This window comes from Corvus hawaiiensis, chromosome 3 (genome assembly GCF_020740725.1).
Source record: "Corvus hawaiiensis isolate bCorHaw1 chromosome 3, bCorHaw1.pri.cur, whole genome shotgun sequence".
Classification (NCBI taxonomy): domain Eukaryota; kingdom Metazoa; phylum Chordata; class Aves; order Passeriformes; family Corvidae; genus Corvus; species Corvus hawaiiensis.
In genome coordinates, this window is record NC_063215.1 from 103,056,941 (window position 1) to 103,070,060 (window position 13,120).

The window sequence follows — 13,120 nt, forward strand, 5'->3', positions numbered from 1 at the left end:
TCTGTGTGGTAGCTCCTGCAGATAATCAGAGTCCTGACCTTACAAATCTTGAGCACCTTGGCTTCAGCAGAAACACAGAATATTCAGCAGTTTCTGAACTTTTCACCAAACCAACTTGTGCACATAAAGTTGGTAAAAGTGGACATCAGGGCACTGAGAGTTTTGTTATTAAAGGCAGTTGAAAGAGCTGAAAGCAGATGTTGCCATGTAAAAAGCTGTTGGGGACAAATCCTCCCATCGTGCAGGTATCAGAACTAGGAGGCAGGAATCGGAAAGCAGCTCAGTTCAGTGGAATTGTAACAAAACATGCATTTATCAAAGTACTCTAAAAAAAGCATAGCTCTAGGTTTTGAAGCTGCCAGTGAAAAGACAGCTGCATCTCTCAGCAATTTTAAAAGCCATCCTAAAAATTACTTTATTTTTCCTTTGTACCTAGGCACTGAAAAGTCAATGAGCTAACTTTTTAGAAGTTTTTTTATGGTATCACATCCCAACCTAAATGCATTTTGATCTACACAGCAATGCTGTAAAAAAATTACTTCAAAAGTGCACGTGAAAACAATTGGGGGGGATTGTTCACTCTTTTTGATTGGTTTCACCTACAAAGAGCAGAGACTACAGAGAAATCTGGAGCCACAGACAGGCTCTGCTGTAAAATCCCCAGAAATATCACAGCACTTTCTTGCTAGAGCACATCATTTTATTTTCCAAAGCAAATGGAAACATAACCAGTGCAAAATCCTGCCTCATGTCACGGGTGCTCTTGTTTGCTTTTCCACAGAGGTGCTGCAGATGGGTGCAGCCAGCACATACCATCAGAGAGGGCTCAAACACCCTCTGTGCATCTCCACAGTAAGAAAATACAACTTAACACAGGCAGAGGCAGCAGCCAATGCAGGTGGGGGATAACTCCCTGTGCACTGCCAGGCACGGGGTCAGCTGCCCAAAGCCCTAAAGCCAAATGTGGGGAGACCTGGGTGCCTTTGGGGGAATTTGGGCTGCATTTGGGGGCTGACCAGCATCCATCTCAGCAGACTCTTCTCCCAGAGCTATTCCTGCACAAATTGACTGGGAGGGATGGGAACACCAAAGGGGTCTCAGCACTTCCACTGGGGGTGTTTTACCCATCTCCCAGCTTCCTGCCTCTCACTTTGGTCACACCTGCAGGACACCTCAGGATCCAAACTCTGAGCAGGAGAATGGGTGCCACCACAGTGCCCAGGTCTCCCTGGCAAGGTGGCTCCTGCATCACCTGCAGTGCCACAGGGCCCCAGGCGTGGCAGCAGTTGTGCAGACACAATGACACTCAGCTCGCTTGTCAGCCCGAGGCAGCACCCAGAGCACTGCCAACATCCATCCCATTTGCAAGGAGAAGGTGGTTTGGCACTGGTGCACAAAGAAGTGCTCCTGGATGCCCTTCAAGCAAATAAATACAAAATAACTCCAGCAGAGAAGACTCAAAAGCTGTTTTATTAAGAACATAATTTTATTAAAGGGTTTTTAAGAAATTGTCTTTGCCCAACAGAATGAAAGGAGGGCTGGTGGGCTGGCAGGAGCCTGGCATTCAGGGTGACACTTCTCTTTCAGAGAATCATAGAATTACAGAATCATTAAAGTTGGGAAAGAACCTTAGGATCACTAAGTCCAATCATTAACCCAGCACTGCCAAGCCCACCACTAAACCATGTCCCATCTACATCACTTTTAAATACCTCCAGGGATGGTGACTCCACCACTTCCCTGGGCAGCCTGTTACAATAGTTGACAACCTTTTCCATGAAAAATAATTTCCTAATATCCAATCTAACCATTTCCTCTCATCCTGTTTATCTGGTACATTTCCTCTCTGCCCATCAGCCCTTTGGCTCAGCAGTGGCACCATTCCCACATCTCCCACTTCTGATTAGAATGTGGTGCTGACATAGAGGATCTGCACAACCTGCCAGGAGAGAAACAGCCCCCATAAAGAAAATCATTCCAAGACTCTGCTGGTACCCACAGATGCCCAGGGAAGGTTTCTCAGGACAAGAGATGATTTTGATATGCTCAAGTCAGCACCAGTAGCACCCCCATATAGTCAGGAGAGGATGCATTCACTGCATCATTCAGCACTGTCAGTCATCTTTTCTCTAAAATCTTTTAAAACTCCAGAAACTGCAGCTGGGTGTTACTAGCATCAGTCCTACACCCTCCTGTATTTTTCTAGTACCCCATTAGTGTTTAACACACCGTGCTGGCAGCTCTGGGAGTCTGGGAGCATCATCCTTCAGAGAGCTTGTCCCTGCTTGGTTCAGTGCTTTCTTGCGCAGGCAGGAAATTTGTTGTGGGCGGTATTAAAGCACCTGCAAGGCGGATGTTGAGATCCTGAGGAGAGCTCTGAGCAGGCAATATTTGCCTTGTGAGGGGTGTGGTATTACTGTCCCTGCCTGGCTCTGTAGGGTCCCGTGCGCCCCCACAGACGCACGGGTGGGTTCAGTATTATTGTCAGTAGCAAAGAGTCGAGAAGGGCATTTGTGTGCGTTCCGGCAGGAGCATTTATTGCTGCTACACTGTCAAAGGGTGCAGGGGCAAATACCAACATGATCCCGAAACTCAGAGTTTTACCTGGGGGCGGGGAAAAGTTTTACCAGGGAACAGGGACCAATGGGGAAGCTCTGGAGGGGTGATGAGGGGTAGAGGCCGACAGCCAACCGGGGAATCCAAACTGGGATAGATTAACAGAACAGAACAAGCATCCTGGGAGAGGCCTCTTTCCCTCACCGTGAGCACTAAGTCTCTGGCACCAGAGACTGTCTTACCAAGAGCTCTCTCTGTCCCTTGTGCCACAGGCCAATCGGCCGCCACAGTGTGGTGTTCAGCTCAAAGTGCCAAGGTTTTCTACTCCGTGGTTAAATGTCATGGGCTGCAGAGACACTCCAGGGAGAGAGAAATCACATGGATTTTCTTCCCCCACTGCTGAACAAATCTAGTCCTTCCAATCCCAATATATCATCAATGGGCATTTCTATCTGGACAGGCTATAGAGTTGCAAGCCACTAAAAAGATGGGTTAGAATAAATGCTGCTCTCCCCAGAAAGGGGCTGAGTTGGGGGGTGAGGGTGATACCCGAGTGGTTTTACTTAGGGTCCTGCTTCAGGAGGGAAGCAAAGAGCCCTTTTTCTTTCAGGACAGCAGTGAGGATGCCTGTCCATGTGCTTTTCCACTATGAACTGGATAAAACCCAACATCTTTCTATATAGTTTTTCCAGCAACGATTTTTGGCCACTCAGTCCATTTTAAAATAGGAACTGCTGAATTTCAGGGTACATTGAAGCTGAGAACTTATTTTTGTTAGTCTAGTTTCTAGCTGGTCTCTCTGAAACTGCCACAAGCAGAGCCCAGCCAGGGTTTTTCCACAGCCAAGCTCACACTCTGCCACAGGGACTCACATCCTACTCATCACAGCTCATCTGCTCTCATGGATGTTTTTAACATGGCCTGACAGAGGGTGCAGAGCAGTGGGGAAAAGCATTTCTAGAAAGGTGAATTTTCAGCAGGCACAAGACAACCTGATGGCATCAAGCTTTCTGCCATCCAATCCTGGAGCTGTTCTGCCTGCACACATTCAGGAGCATGGATCTTTGCAGCCACTTTCCTCCTCAGCTGGAACTGAAAATGTGTACATTTTTTTCAGAAGAAGAAAGGGGGCTATTTTCTGAGTGCAAACAGCTTCTGCTGGTTTGTTTGTTTGTGTGGCTTTTTTAGAGCAGCATGTGAAGGGCATCCAAAAATTGCAGCCTCTCCCACCTGCCCACAGAGGATTTGCTCCCTGCTTAGCCCTGTCATGTGCTTCCCTCATCACCAAGCTGTGTTCCAACCAACATCCATGGTGCCCCAGACAGGGGAAGGGAGGATAACAACAGACAGGTAACAAAGAGATGGAGAAGACAGGCAACAGCCACAAAGTCAGGGAGAAACAGAGATGAGAGGACAGTGAATGCAAAGGGGCCTGGTATAGAGCAGCTCTCCTGGTGACTAATTAAAGACTGAGGTGCTTTCAGTGGTGGTTTCTGACTAACCATGCACTGGTCCTCCACACCCAGAGCCTGTGCAGGGGCCCCACACTTCAGCCTTCATGTTCAGAACCCCATTCAGCTTCAAAGGGCTCAGGGCTTGTTTTCACTACCCAAGGAAGTGAGAATTGAAACATCACACACAGACTTACGGTGACCTCGTCCCGCTCTATTCAAATCAGTGCAAGCTTTGTCATTAACTCACATAACAGCAAAGCCAAGCAGACTGTGGTACATGAGGTGAACACCCTGTGGTTCTCCATTTGTACCACTGCAGTTTAAGCACATGCTCCTCATGGCTGGACTTCTCCTCTCCTCCCTGTTTTCCACAGCCCTAAAACCAGAGGGATTTACATTGAGCATTTGCACTGTGCTGGCTGCAGTGCAAAGCAGGACTGTGTTTGGGGATACACTAAACTGCAGCAGAGGCAGAGATAAGCATCCCTCCTTCAGCAACCAAAGGCGTCCAACACCATCTCAAAAGCAGACAACGCACTTGACACCTACAGCCATGCAAAGGTTTTCCAAAACCCTCCTGACTGATGGTTATGGAGGTTTCTTTGAGCTCCCTGTGAAATGCATGAATGGCTGCCTGCTCTCTATAGACCAGATGCATGGCAATCTATTTTCTGGACTAAATTTCCCCATTTGGATAAAGATCCTACTTAGGCAGGCCTCATAAAGGGACTGGCCCAAAGCAGGCACAGCAGCTCAGGATTTCGTACCAGGCATCCCTTACATGCTGCTGTGTCCTCCTGGAAGGGCCAAGGAGCAAGTTTTCAGGCATTATCTGCAAATGTCAGATTACTGCACTGGTTACCACACTCCCTCAAAAAACTCCTTGTTCACATTAAACACCTTCAAGCAGCCTGATGCCTTGAATGATGTCCTTTGATAAGGGTAATAGGAAAAGAAAAATCCTAAGAAATGCATGCTTCAGGATGCGTGGGAGGTGCAGCAAAGCCTTGGATGGTTTGATTTCCTCTCGTGCACAGGATAAATAAGCATCTAGTCACTGATGGAGACCAGTCCTCATTCTTAAAAAAACAGTAAAACTGAACTTTGTAATACTAATGGGTAAGATACTCATCAGCTTTCAAAGTTTTCCAGTAAGAAAATTACACTTTTATCTACAAACTACACTCCAGAGAGAAATTAAACCATTGAGAACTACTGAGAGCACAACAGCATTAGCATGGATTCATGGGCCAAATCAACAGCCAGTCTAATCTCAGGGTGAAAAAAAGCATTTACCTCTTGCAGCTCCTCCGATTCACACTGAGTGAGCACATCTCTTACAAGAGAGATTACAGAGTTAATCTTGTGCCTCTCCACGGCAGAAAGATAAACAGCACTGCAGTTTTCTCATAACCAGTGTTTATCATACTAAATCATCCTTGAAATCCAGCCACAGCAGCACAGAAAGAGGGGCTTCTGCAAGGTTTCCCTTTTGGAAATTGATCTCCTTCCCAGAGTCCAAAAACCAAAAAGAAAAAGAGCCATTAAAATGCTACTGTACATGAAATTGTACATCAGATGGCCAGGAATATGGCTCAGGTCTGCTAGAGCCAGGTTAGCTCTTCTCCAGGGCTGTGTTACTGCACTGTGAGGTGGCTCCACTGCAGCTGGGCAGGTCCGAGCTGGGGTCCCACAGGACCTTCCCCCTCTGAGGATCAAATATTTTAAGCAAGCCACCCAGCCATGCAAGTGTTTCATAGTGCTGGTGATCCACTGCCTGCTTAGCAAGCACTGCTCATTTTCTGGGGCAACCTCAAACAGGTGGTTTTGGTCTCAGGTGACTTTTTTTAAGTTAAAGGGAATAACTAGAGCAAAACGGCAGTGGGCAAACGAGTGCTGAAACAACACCTTCTAGAACACTTCCAGAGAAAGGCCAGCCTGTGCTGGTGGCCAGGGCTCCTACAGCAACCAGGGTGCTCCCAAACTGGACCGAAGGAGACCACGCCGTGGGCTCTGCACTATCAGAGCTACCCCAGGTGGCTGCTCACAGCTGGTGTAGTCACTTGCTATCTCAGGCTTCTGTGCCAGCACGGAGAAGTGCAGCTTTCAGACCCTGGGGGCTGCTTCAGTTTTGCTGGGGATGTACATCCACTCTCACAGAGCTCACATGCACCCCCTGGTTTCCTGCACCTATATCACCAGCCTTGGGCACTACAATACACATCCTTTTACACAGCAGGCACAAAGTAAGCGGGCTTCCTTTTTTACCTTTTAATGTCATTGATTGCCAGCAAGGTGCGAGCGAATTGCTACAGCGCATCCCAGTGCCCCTGCACTGAATGATAAACGCCACAGCAGAATGAAAATATGAAAGATGACTTCCTGCAAGAAGAAAGGGAGTGTGAGCTTGAAAAATCTGCCCAAGGTGAAAAGAGTCAGTAGGTACAGAAACCAAAACTACGCTGCCCTCCCAGGTCATGGCGAAAAAAGATGACAGCCAGAGCACCTGAACTAAAATGAGCATCAGAATCATCTTGCTGGTAATTTGGGTGTTGAACATTGATATGAAGCTTGGTTTTTATTTTTACCTTCTTCATTAGCACTTGAAAGCGTAAGGAAACTACTTGCCATTATGTTGACACCCTGAAAACCAAGGAAGGGACATTCATGTCAGCAACAACCTACAGCAGAAAGACGCAAGGAAGAATTACTGCAAATATCCAGGCAGAAGATAATTGCTTCTCAACAGCATTTCCCCAATCACCTAAAACCCACAAGGCTTGCACCATGGTAACACATGCTGTCATTCCTTGCAAGGCTTGGGACCACATTCTGACAGCTACATTTCTGATCCTTTGTAGAGTGTTTTTTGTTGAACCACAGGCCTTGGGGAGGAGGTGCAGCACGTGGCACGGTTTGCTGGCTCTGTCTCCCTACAGTGCCACTCTGGCTGCACCTGCACAGGGAGAGCAGGTCCCCAGGCAGCTCTGGATAGGGTCAGGTGGGTGCAGAGAGGTTTAAAAGCTTGGACTGTCTGCTGTCTGAGGCATCTGGGAACAGCCACTCAAGGGAAACCAGCAGGCATGCTGAAAATACTGACAATCTCTGGTCTGAAGTCCACAGCAGTGGACGCTTTCCGGAAGTTTTGTGCACAAATAGAAAGGTGCAGGACTGAAGATATTTCAAAATCTCAGTATGGAAAAAAAATCATGTTCCTCAGGGTATAAAGCAGCATCTTCAGGCAGGCACAGACACTTTAGGAATGCTGCCCATCTTCCTGCCTCCCTCACCGCATGGTCCAGCAGCAGATTGGAGATGGGACCAGACTGCCAGAGTGACCTGCAGCAGCCCTCCAGTGCAGATCTGCTCTTTGCCATGGCAGCTGGGCCCATTGCCAGAGTCCACAGCAACATACAGGGGAACAGTTGCCTAATTTTTGGAGAAAGAGCATATTGAAGCCACCTCCTGTACAAGCGCATCGCCCTGACAAGCAATGACTTTTCAGTGTGCAGCAGGACGGGGTGGATCAGCAGGGGAAATGTTCTCGTAGGAACAGGCTATCTATTCTCAGCTTTTCCCTCAGCTCTCCTTGTTTAGCACAGCTGTTGTCAGTTTTCCAACTGTCCCCACAAAGACAGAACGATTACATCCTTAAGGACACTGCCACAGGCATCCAGCAGCTCAAACCAGCTGCCAAGGCACCTTTTTTCCCACAAAGGCAAAAATGCAAACACATTTTCTCACCTTTAGGAAAGCACTACTCTGCAGCTGCAGGAGCAAACACAACCTGTCATGTGCTTTACACTATTGTTTCCCTCAGCTACAGGCACTGCTGCTGGGTCAGGTGACAGGGGGACAGCATGTCAGGAGGGTAAGTCCCAGCTGCCACTACATATGATCAGAAATTGCCACTCCCCTCTTTAACAGCAGAGGTTCGTCCCCGCACTTTGACTGGCAAAGCAGCACATGCAGGGCCCTGTCCCACCCCGTGCAAATAAAAAGCATTGCTGGCAGCTGAGGGAGACACACATATGTAAAAGTAGCACTGCAAAGTGCTCCCTGTGCACAGGAACAGTGCAGGAGCTTGGCAGGAGTAGAGAGAGGAAAGGCAACAGGCTGGGAAAGGCAGCTGCAAGGCTGGGAGAGGACCAGGAATATCTGAGAGACAACTGCTAACAAGGCTGTTTCAGCAAACAGCATCCAGAGCCAAGTTCTACCTGCAAGGGTTGCAGCCATCTCAGAAAGATGACAGCACCTCTCCCCTATATTCTAAGGCTTCAGTCTCCTGAGGCTGTGTGTTTTCCTTCTTCCCAGGTCAGCAAGAGGCAAAGAACTCGATGCATAACCTCACACTACTTCAGATACAGAGCAGCAATTGCTCTCCCTTGATTTTTCAAATAAATCTGCCCCACTGCAGCATAGCAAGACCAGTTATCTCACTGCTTTGTAGCCAGAAAAATTGCTCAGCCTGTGTAGTGAGTGGTTGGATGTTCGAAAACTCTTTAAATTAATGCCATGAAAACCAGCTTAAACCGTCATCGTAATCTCGCACCAAACCGGATGAAACTGCTCACACAACCCCAGACCTCAGCAATGAGGTCTTGTATCTGGAAAAGTTAGACCACAAGCAGTCCCAGTCACTTACAGGGTGGCTGTCAGCCCAGAACAGCTCCATCCACCAAGAACTAATGCAAAGTTGTTATGTTCCACAAAGCCAGGCCACCAGCATGCCGGTTCTCACCAGCAGAGAGCCCAAGCTCTCCAAGGATTCAAAGTCTCCTCCAGCCACTGTCAGTGGGCAAGGACTCACCTCAGTACCTTTCCTGCCATTTCTGATTCCAGAACCACCTCAGCTCCAGTGGTGAAAAGAGACACAGAGCCACTTGGCGACTGCATTATTATTTGAGATGCACAGGCACAGCTGCAAGCTGCAACACACAGAGCTGAGTCCCGAGCTGACAGGCAGCATTCCCCAATTTGTCGGCTTGATCCCTGGAGTCATCCAACCCTGACTGGAGCCTCTGACCACAACCCAAGAGGTAAACCCAACACTTTCTCATCAGGCTGGCTACCAGGTGCTCCTGCACACAAAGAGGTAGATCCTGATCACTAAAAGGGCAGTGGAATCATAAAAGGAAAATTAATTCCATCAGTGTTCACTCATGTCCCCTCTTTCGTTTTACCCCATGTAATCCAGTTTTCTTCATAAAAGCCTTCTAGATGGAGAGAAACAGCAGAGACCAAAAAGACCACGTGCCTGCAGCAAGCATTCAGTGCCAAGCTTTCCCAAGTGAATGAGCAAAGAGAACTTTGCATTTTTATTCTGGGCTAACAGTACATGGCCTCACTGCTCCTCAACAGCCTTGTTACTTTCTTTTGAAACTCTGATAATCTTTGCATCCCTGGCACAGCTCTGTGATAAGCAGACAAGTTCTGGAATTGCTCCTGTCCCATAGGTACATTTCTGAACAAAAAGCTAAATTGGAAGTAGCAAAAATAGCCACCCCGCCTGCTCACATGAAATCACACTACCTGTAACCCAGTTTGCAAGCAGCACTGACATATGGAGACTTAACCCTGCCTGATCTTCTCTTGCCTATATCCAGCAGCAGAGGGAGGGGGAAGTGTAGTGGAGAAAACAGTTCAAAAGATTAGTTTTAAAATCTTGTTATCTTGCACACTTCTTCCTTTTGAGTGTTGAAGGGCATGAGAAAAACTGAATCTTCTTTGCTGCAGATACACAAGACCCTTTCTGAAGCACACAGAAGGTGCTGCCCAGAGCTGGTCCATCACTCCTGAATAACACACAAGCACCTTTCACTCTCAGACAGGCAAATCCGGTCACACAGAACAGCTCTATCAGCCTCCAACTGCAATACAAAAATAAAAGCAGCCTGTCCTCAGCACATTGCGGACACACAGAACTGATGCACCACATCCAGAAAGGAAAGAGTGGACACAAAGAACATAAAGGGGACTGAGGGAAACTGGGAATCAGGGTCAAAGCAGAGAAGTGGCTCCTCTTGCTGATGGCAGCTTAATGAGGAACTCCTCGGCTAAGTAGACACTTCAAGTGCACACAGGGCCAAAGGGAAAATGGAGAAGTTCCTGGAAGAGATGACCTCTGGTGGTTTTATACCACACGACAGAAAGGGGCATCTCTGCTCAGACTCCAGGGATCTCAGCATACACAGGAACAGGCTGTCAGTAGCAGCCATTCCAGTCCCTCACAGGAACTGCCCATTTCTAGCAACACCCAAAGCAGTTTGATTCAGCATTTTTGGATACCTTGGTGCTTGAAACAATATACTGCAAAAAAAAAAATATTTTTCATTACTTTATGCAACAGTCGTTTTTCATTTACGTGCTTTTCCAGACCATGCATCAACTGTGCTGCTTCTACATGCAAGTCTGTTTTTGTCTTTTTAAGTAGAATGCATTTTAATTTAAAGGCCAAAAAGGTGTTAGGCAGCACTCCAACCTCTCAAACAAGCCTTTAGCGCTTCTGTTAAGAAGTAGATCTAGTATGTCCCAGTTCTGGTCTAAGTACAAGCATTATCCAACAGCAAGTTGAACATCACACCTCTTTTATGACTACTTAAATGCTTAAAGGCAGACCACTGCAACACATTAATCCCTGACACAGGGCTATAGCACAGCTTTAACAGCAGCACTGCTGTCCCCAGCACACACCCACTGATGCAATCTCGGAACACAGCAAGAGTTTGCCTAACATCTTCAGCATGACTTTATTCCTATCCTCTCCTGCAACAAACACCTTTTCCCATTAGTCTTTCAACACTGACAGTTTTAAATATAGGTAGTATTCTTCAGCTACAATTTAAAATGCTAAATTTCAAGGAGAAAATAAACTTGTACCAGCATGCTTTCAAACTGCCTCAATGAGAGAAGCACATCAGATAAAAATCAATGTATTCTTACTTTGTAGACAGACCTCACTAATCATGACCAGCTCAGACATTCCAGTTAAAATGTAACTTCACCCCAACCTCTGCTTACATTACAAAACCCCCAAAATATGCACATTATCACAACTCAGGCAGGAAGAGCAGGCCTATAGTATATTTCAGGGAAGCATTACCATTCACACAGCAAACAAAAAAAATCCCTCCCTCCCACCCACCTCACCCCTCCCCAGCTCTGTGCAGGTACACATGCAAAAAATTTCTGGCAAACCACAGAAGCATCTGGTTGGTAAAGACCAAAGATTATGGAGTCCAACTGTTAACCCAGCACTGCCAAGGCCACCACTGAACCATGTCCCTGAGTGCCACATCTACATATACTGTCAATACCTCCAGGGTGGTGATTCTGACACTTCTCCAGGTGGCCTGCTCCCTGGTGTTGACAAGCCTTTTGGTGAAGACATTTTTCCTAATACCCAATCTAAAACTCCTCTGCTGCAATTTGAGGCTGTTTCTTCTTGTCCTATCACTTGTTATTTGGGAGAAGAGACTGTTGCCCACCCTGCTACAACCTCCTTCCAGGGAGTTGTAGAGAGAGATCAGGCTTCCCCCGAGCCTCCTTTTCTTCTAGGCTGAACACTGCTAGCGCCTCAGCTGCTCCTCAGACTTGTGCTCCAGACCCTTCCCCAGCTCCATTGCCCTTCTCTGGAGTCTCTCCACCCCCTCCATGTGTTTCCTGTAGTGAGGGGCCCCGAACTGGACACAGCACTTGAGGTGTGGCCTCACCAGTGCCCAGGGGGACAATCACTGCCCCAGTCCTGTTGGCCACAATGGCTGATACAGGTCAGGATGTCATTGGCCTTCCTGGCTACCTGGACACACTTAGATGTTTTTCTTCTAATGGAGCACTAACATGGCATTACTAAATCTTTAGTGAATTAATTAATATAATTGCATCACACGAAAAAGAATCATGGTCTAGGAGAAGGATTTTGTGTACGCACTGCTGCTTTCCAAGGCTCTGGCAATTGTTTGACACCTCAACTGTTAAGACTTTCTAGCCCACTTCTGGTAAAATATTACACATTTTGTTTGTGCAGTCAATAGTTCTTGATAGGAAAAAAACATTTTATTGTAAACTTCTAAAAGGACAAGATGATCCCAACTAAAGCAGGAATCTGGCACATAATATGCTCAGAATTTTTTACAAAATAATTACAATCCAAGAAAAAATGCCTACATAAATCAGTACAAGTATCATGAAGTATAAAAGCTACAAGACAAGAAAATTATAGTTCTTTCAATACAAAATACACTTCAAGAGCTGTATCCTGTTCTCACACATTTCATGATATAACTTTCGTTCGAGAAATTATTTCATTCACAAAACTGTTGTTCTTTGCCAGCACATCATTTCTCAGCTGTTTCAACTTGACTTTGATGTCTTCTTCTGACATATCTGTCAGGGGCAATGCTTTCACTTGACAAAGAAAATCCTCAATTATCTTTTCACCTTCCTGAAACGGAGAGAAGAGAAGGAAAAGAAAACAGCAAGGATGTTTAGATTGCAAGCAGGAATTTTCCGAATTCCCTACAGATACAAAGTATTGTTCATCAGCAGAAACTCAGTGCAGGCAAAAATCATGGTTATCTTTGTCCTTGCTATCAAGTTCTAAACACCAGAACAAACCACTTATGCTGGTACTGGGAGTTCTTTTTCAGTCCATGAGCAAAAAGCACGAGTTGATCAGCATAAACACAATATTGAACATTATGATCTCCTATAAATGTTCCACATTTAATTCCAGTGTGCAGCCACATGAGGTGGGGACTGCCAGCAATAATAGCACCAGAATGGTCATATTACCCAAACTAGTTACTTTTAGAAGGGACTGTCAATCAAAAGCAATGTTTCAATATGCAAAAGGAAAGAACAAATTGTAACCAAGCAACTGGAGAGTGGCCGTCACCAAGGAGAACAGATGATAATTAAGCTTTATGCATATGCTTTTACACAAACAGGCAAAGTGGAACTTCTAAACAATCTGACTTGAATAGCAAGAACAAACATTGCAATGAACAGTATTCAGAATCCCTGTATTGGAAACAATTGGTCCAGAATGCAGAAGTTTGTCCTCTGCATTTTAGAATTCTACTGAAAAGTTTACTTAGTTTTCCTCTTAT

At 46.3% G+C, this 13,120-nt stretch overlaps 1 protein-coding gene across 1 annotated transcript in view; it reads right to left on the reverse strand.

The window, feature by feature from the left end:
* Window positions 1-12,043: 12,043 nt before the first annotated feature.
* Window positions 12,044-13,120, reverse strand: part of MSH2 (mutS homolog 2) — a 45,616-nt gene continuing 44,539 nt past the window's right edge. Inside the window, exon 16 of the mRNA XM_048298629.1 lies at window positions 12,044-12,453. Coding sequence (XP_048154586.1) covers window positions 12,283-12,453 — 171 coding nt within the window. The 3' untranslated portion in view covers window positions 12,044-12,282. The remainder of the gene's footprint in view (window positions 12,454-13,120) is intronic.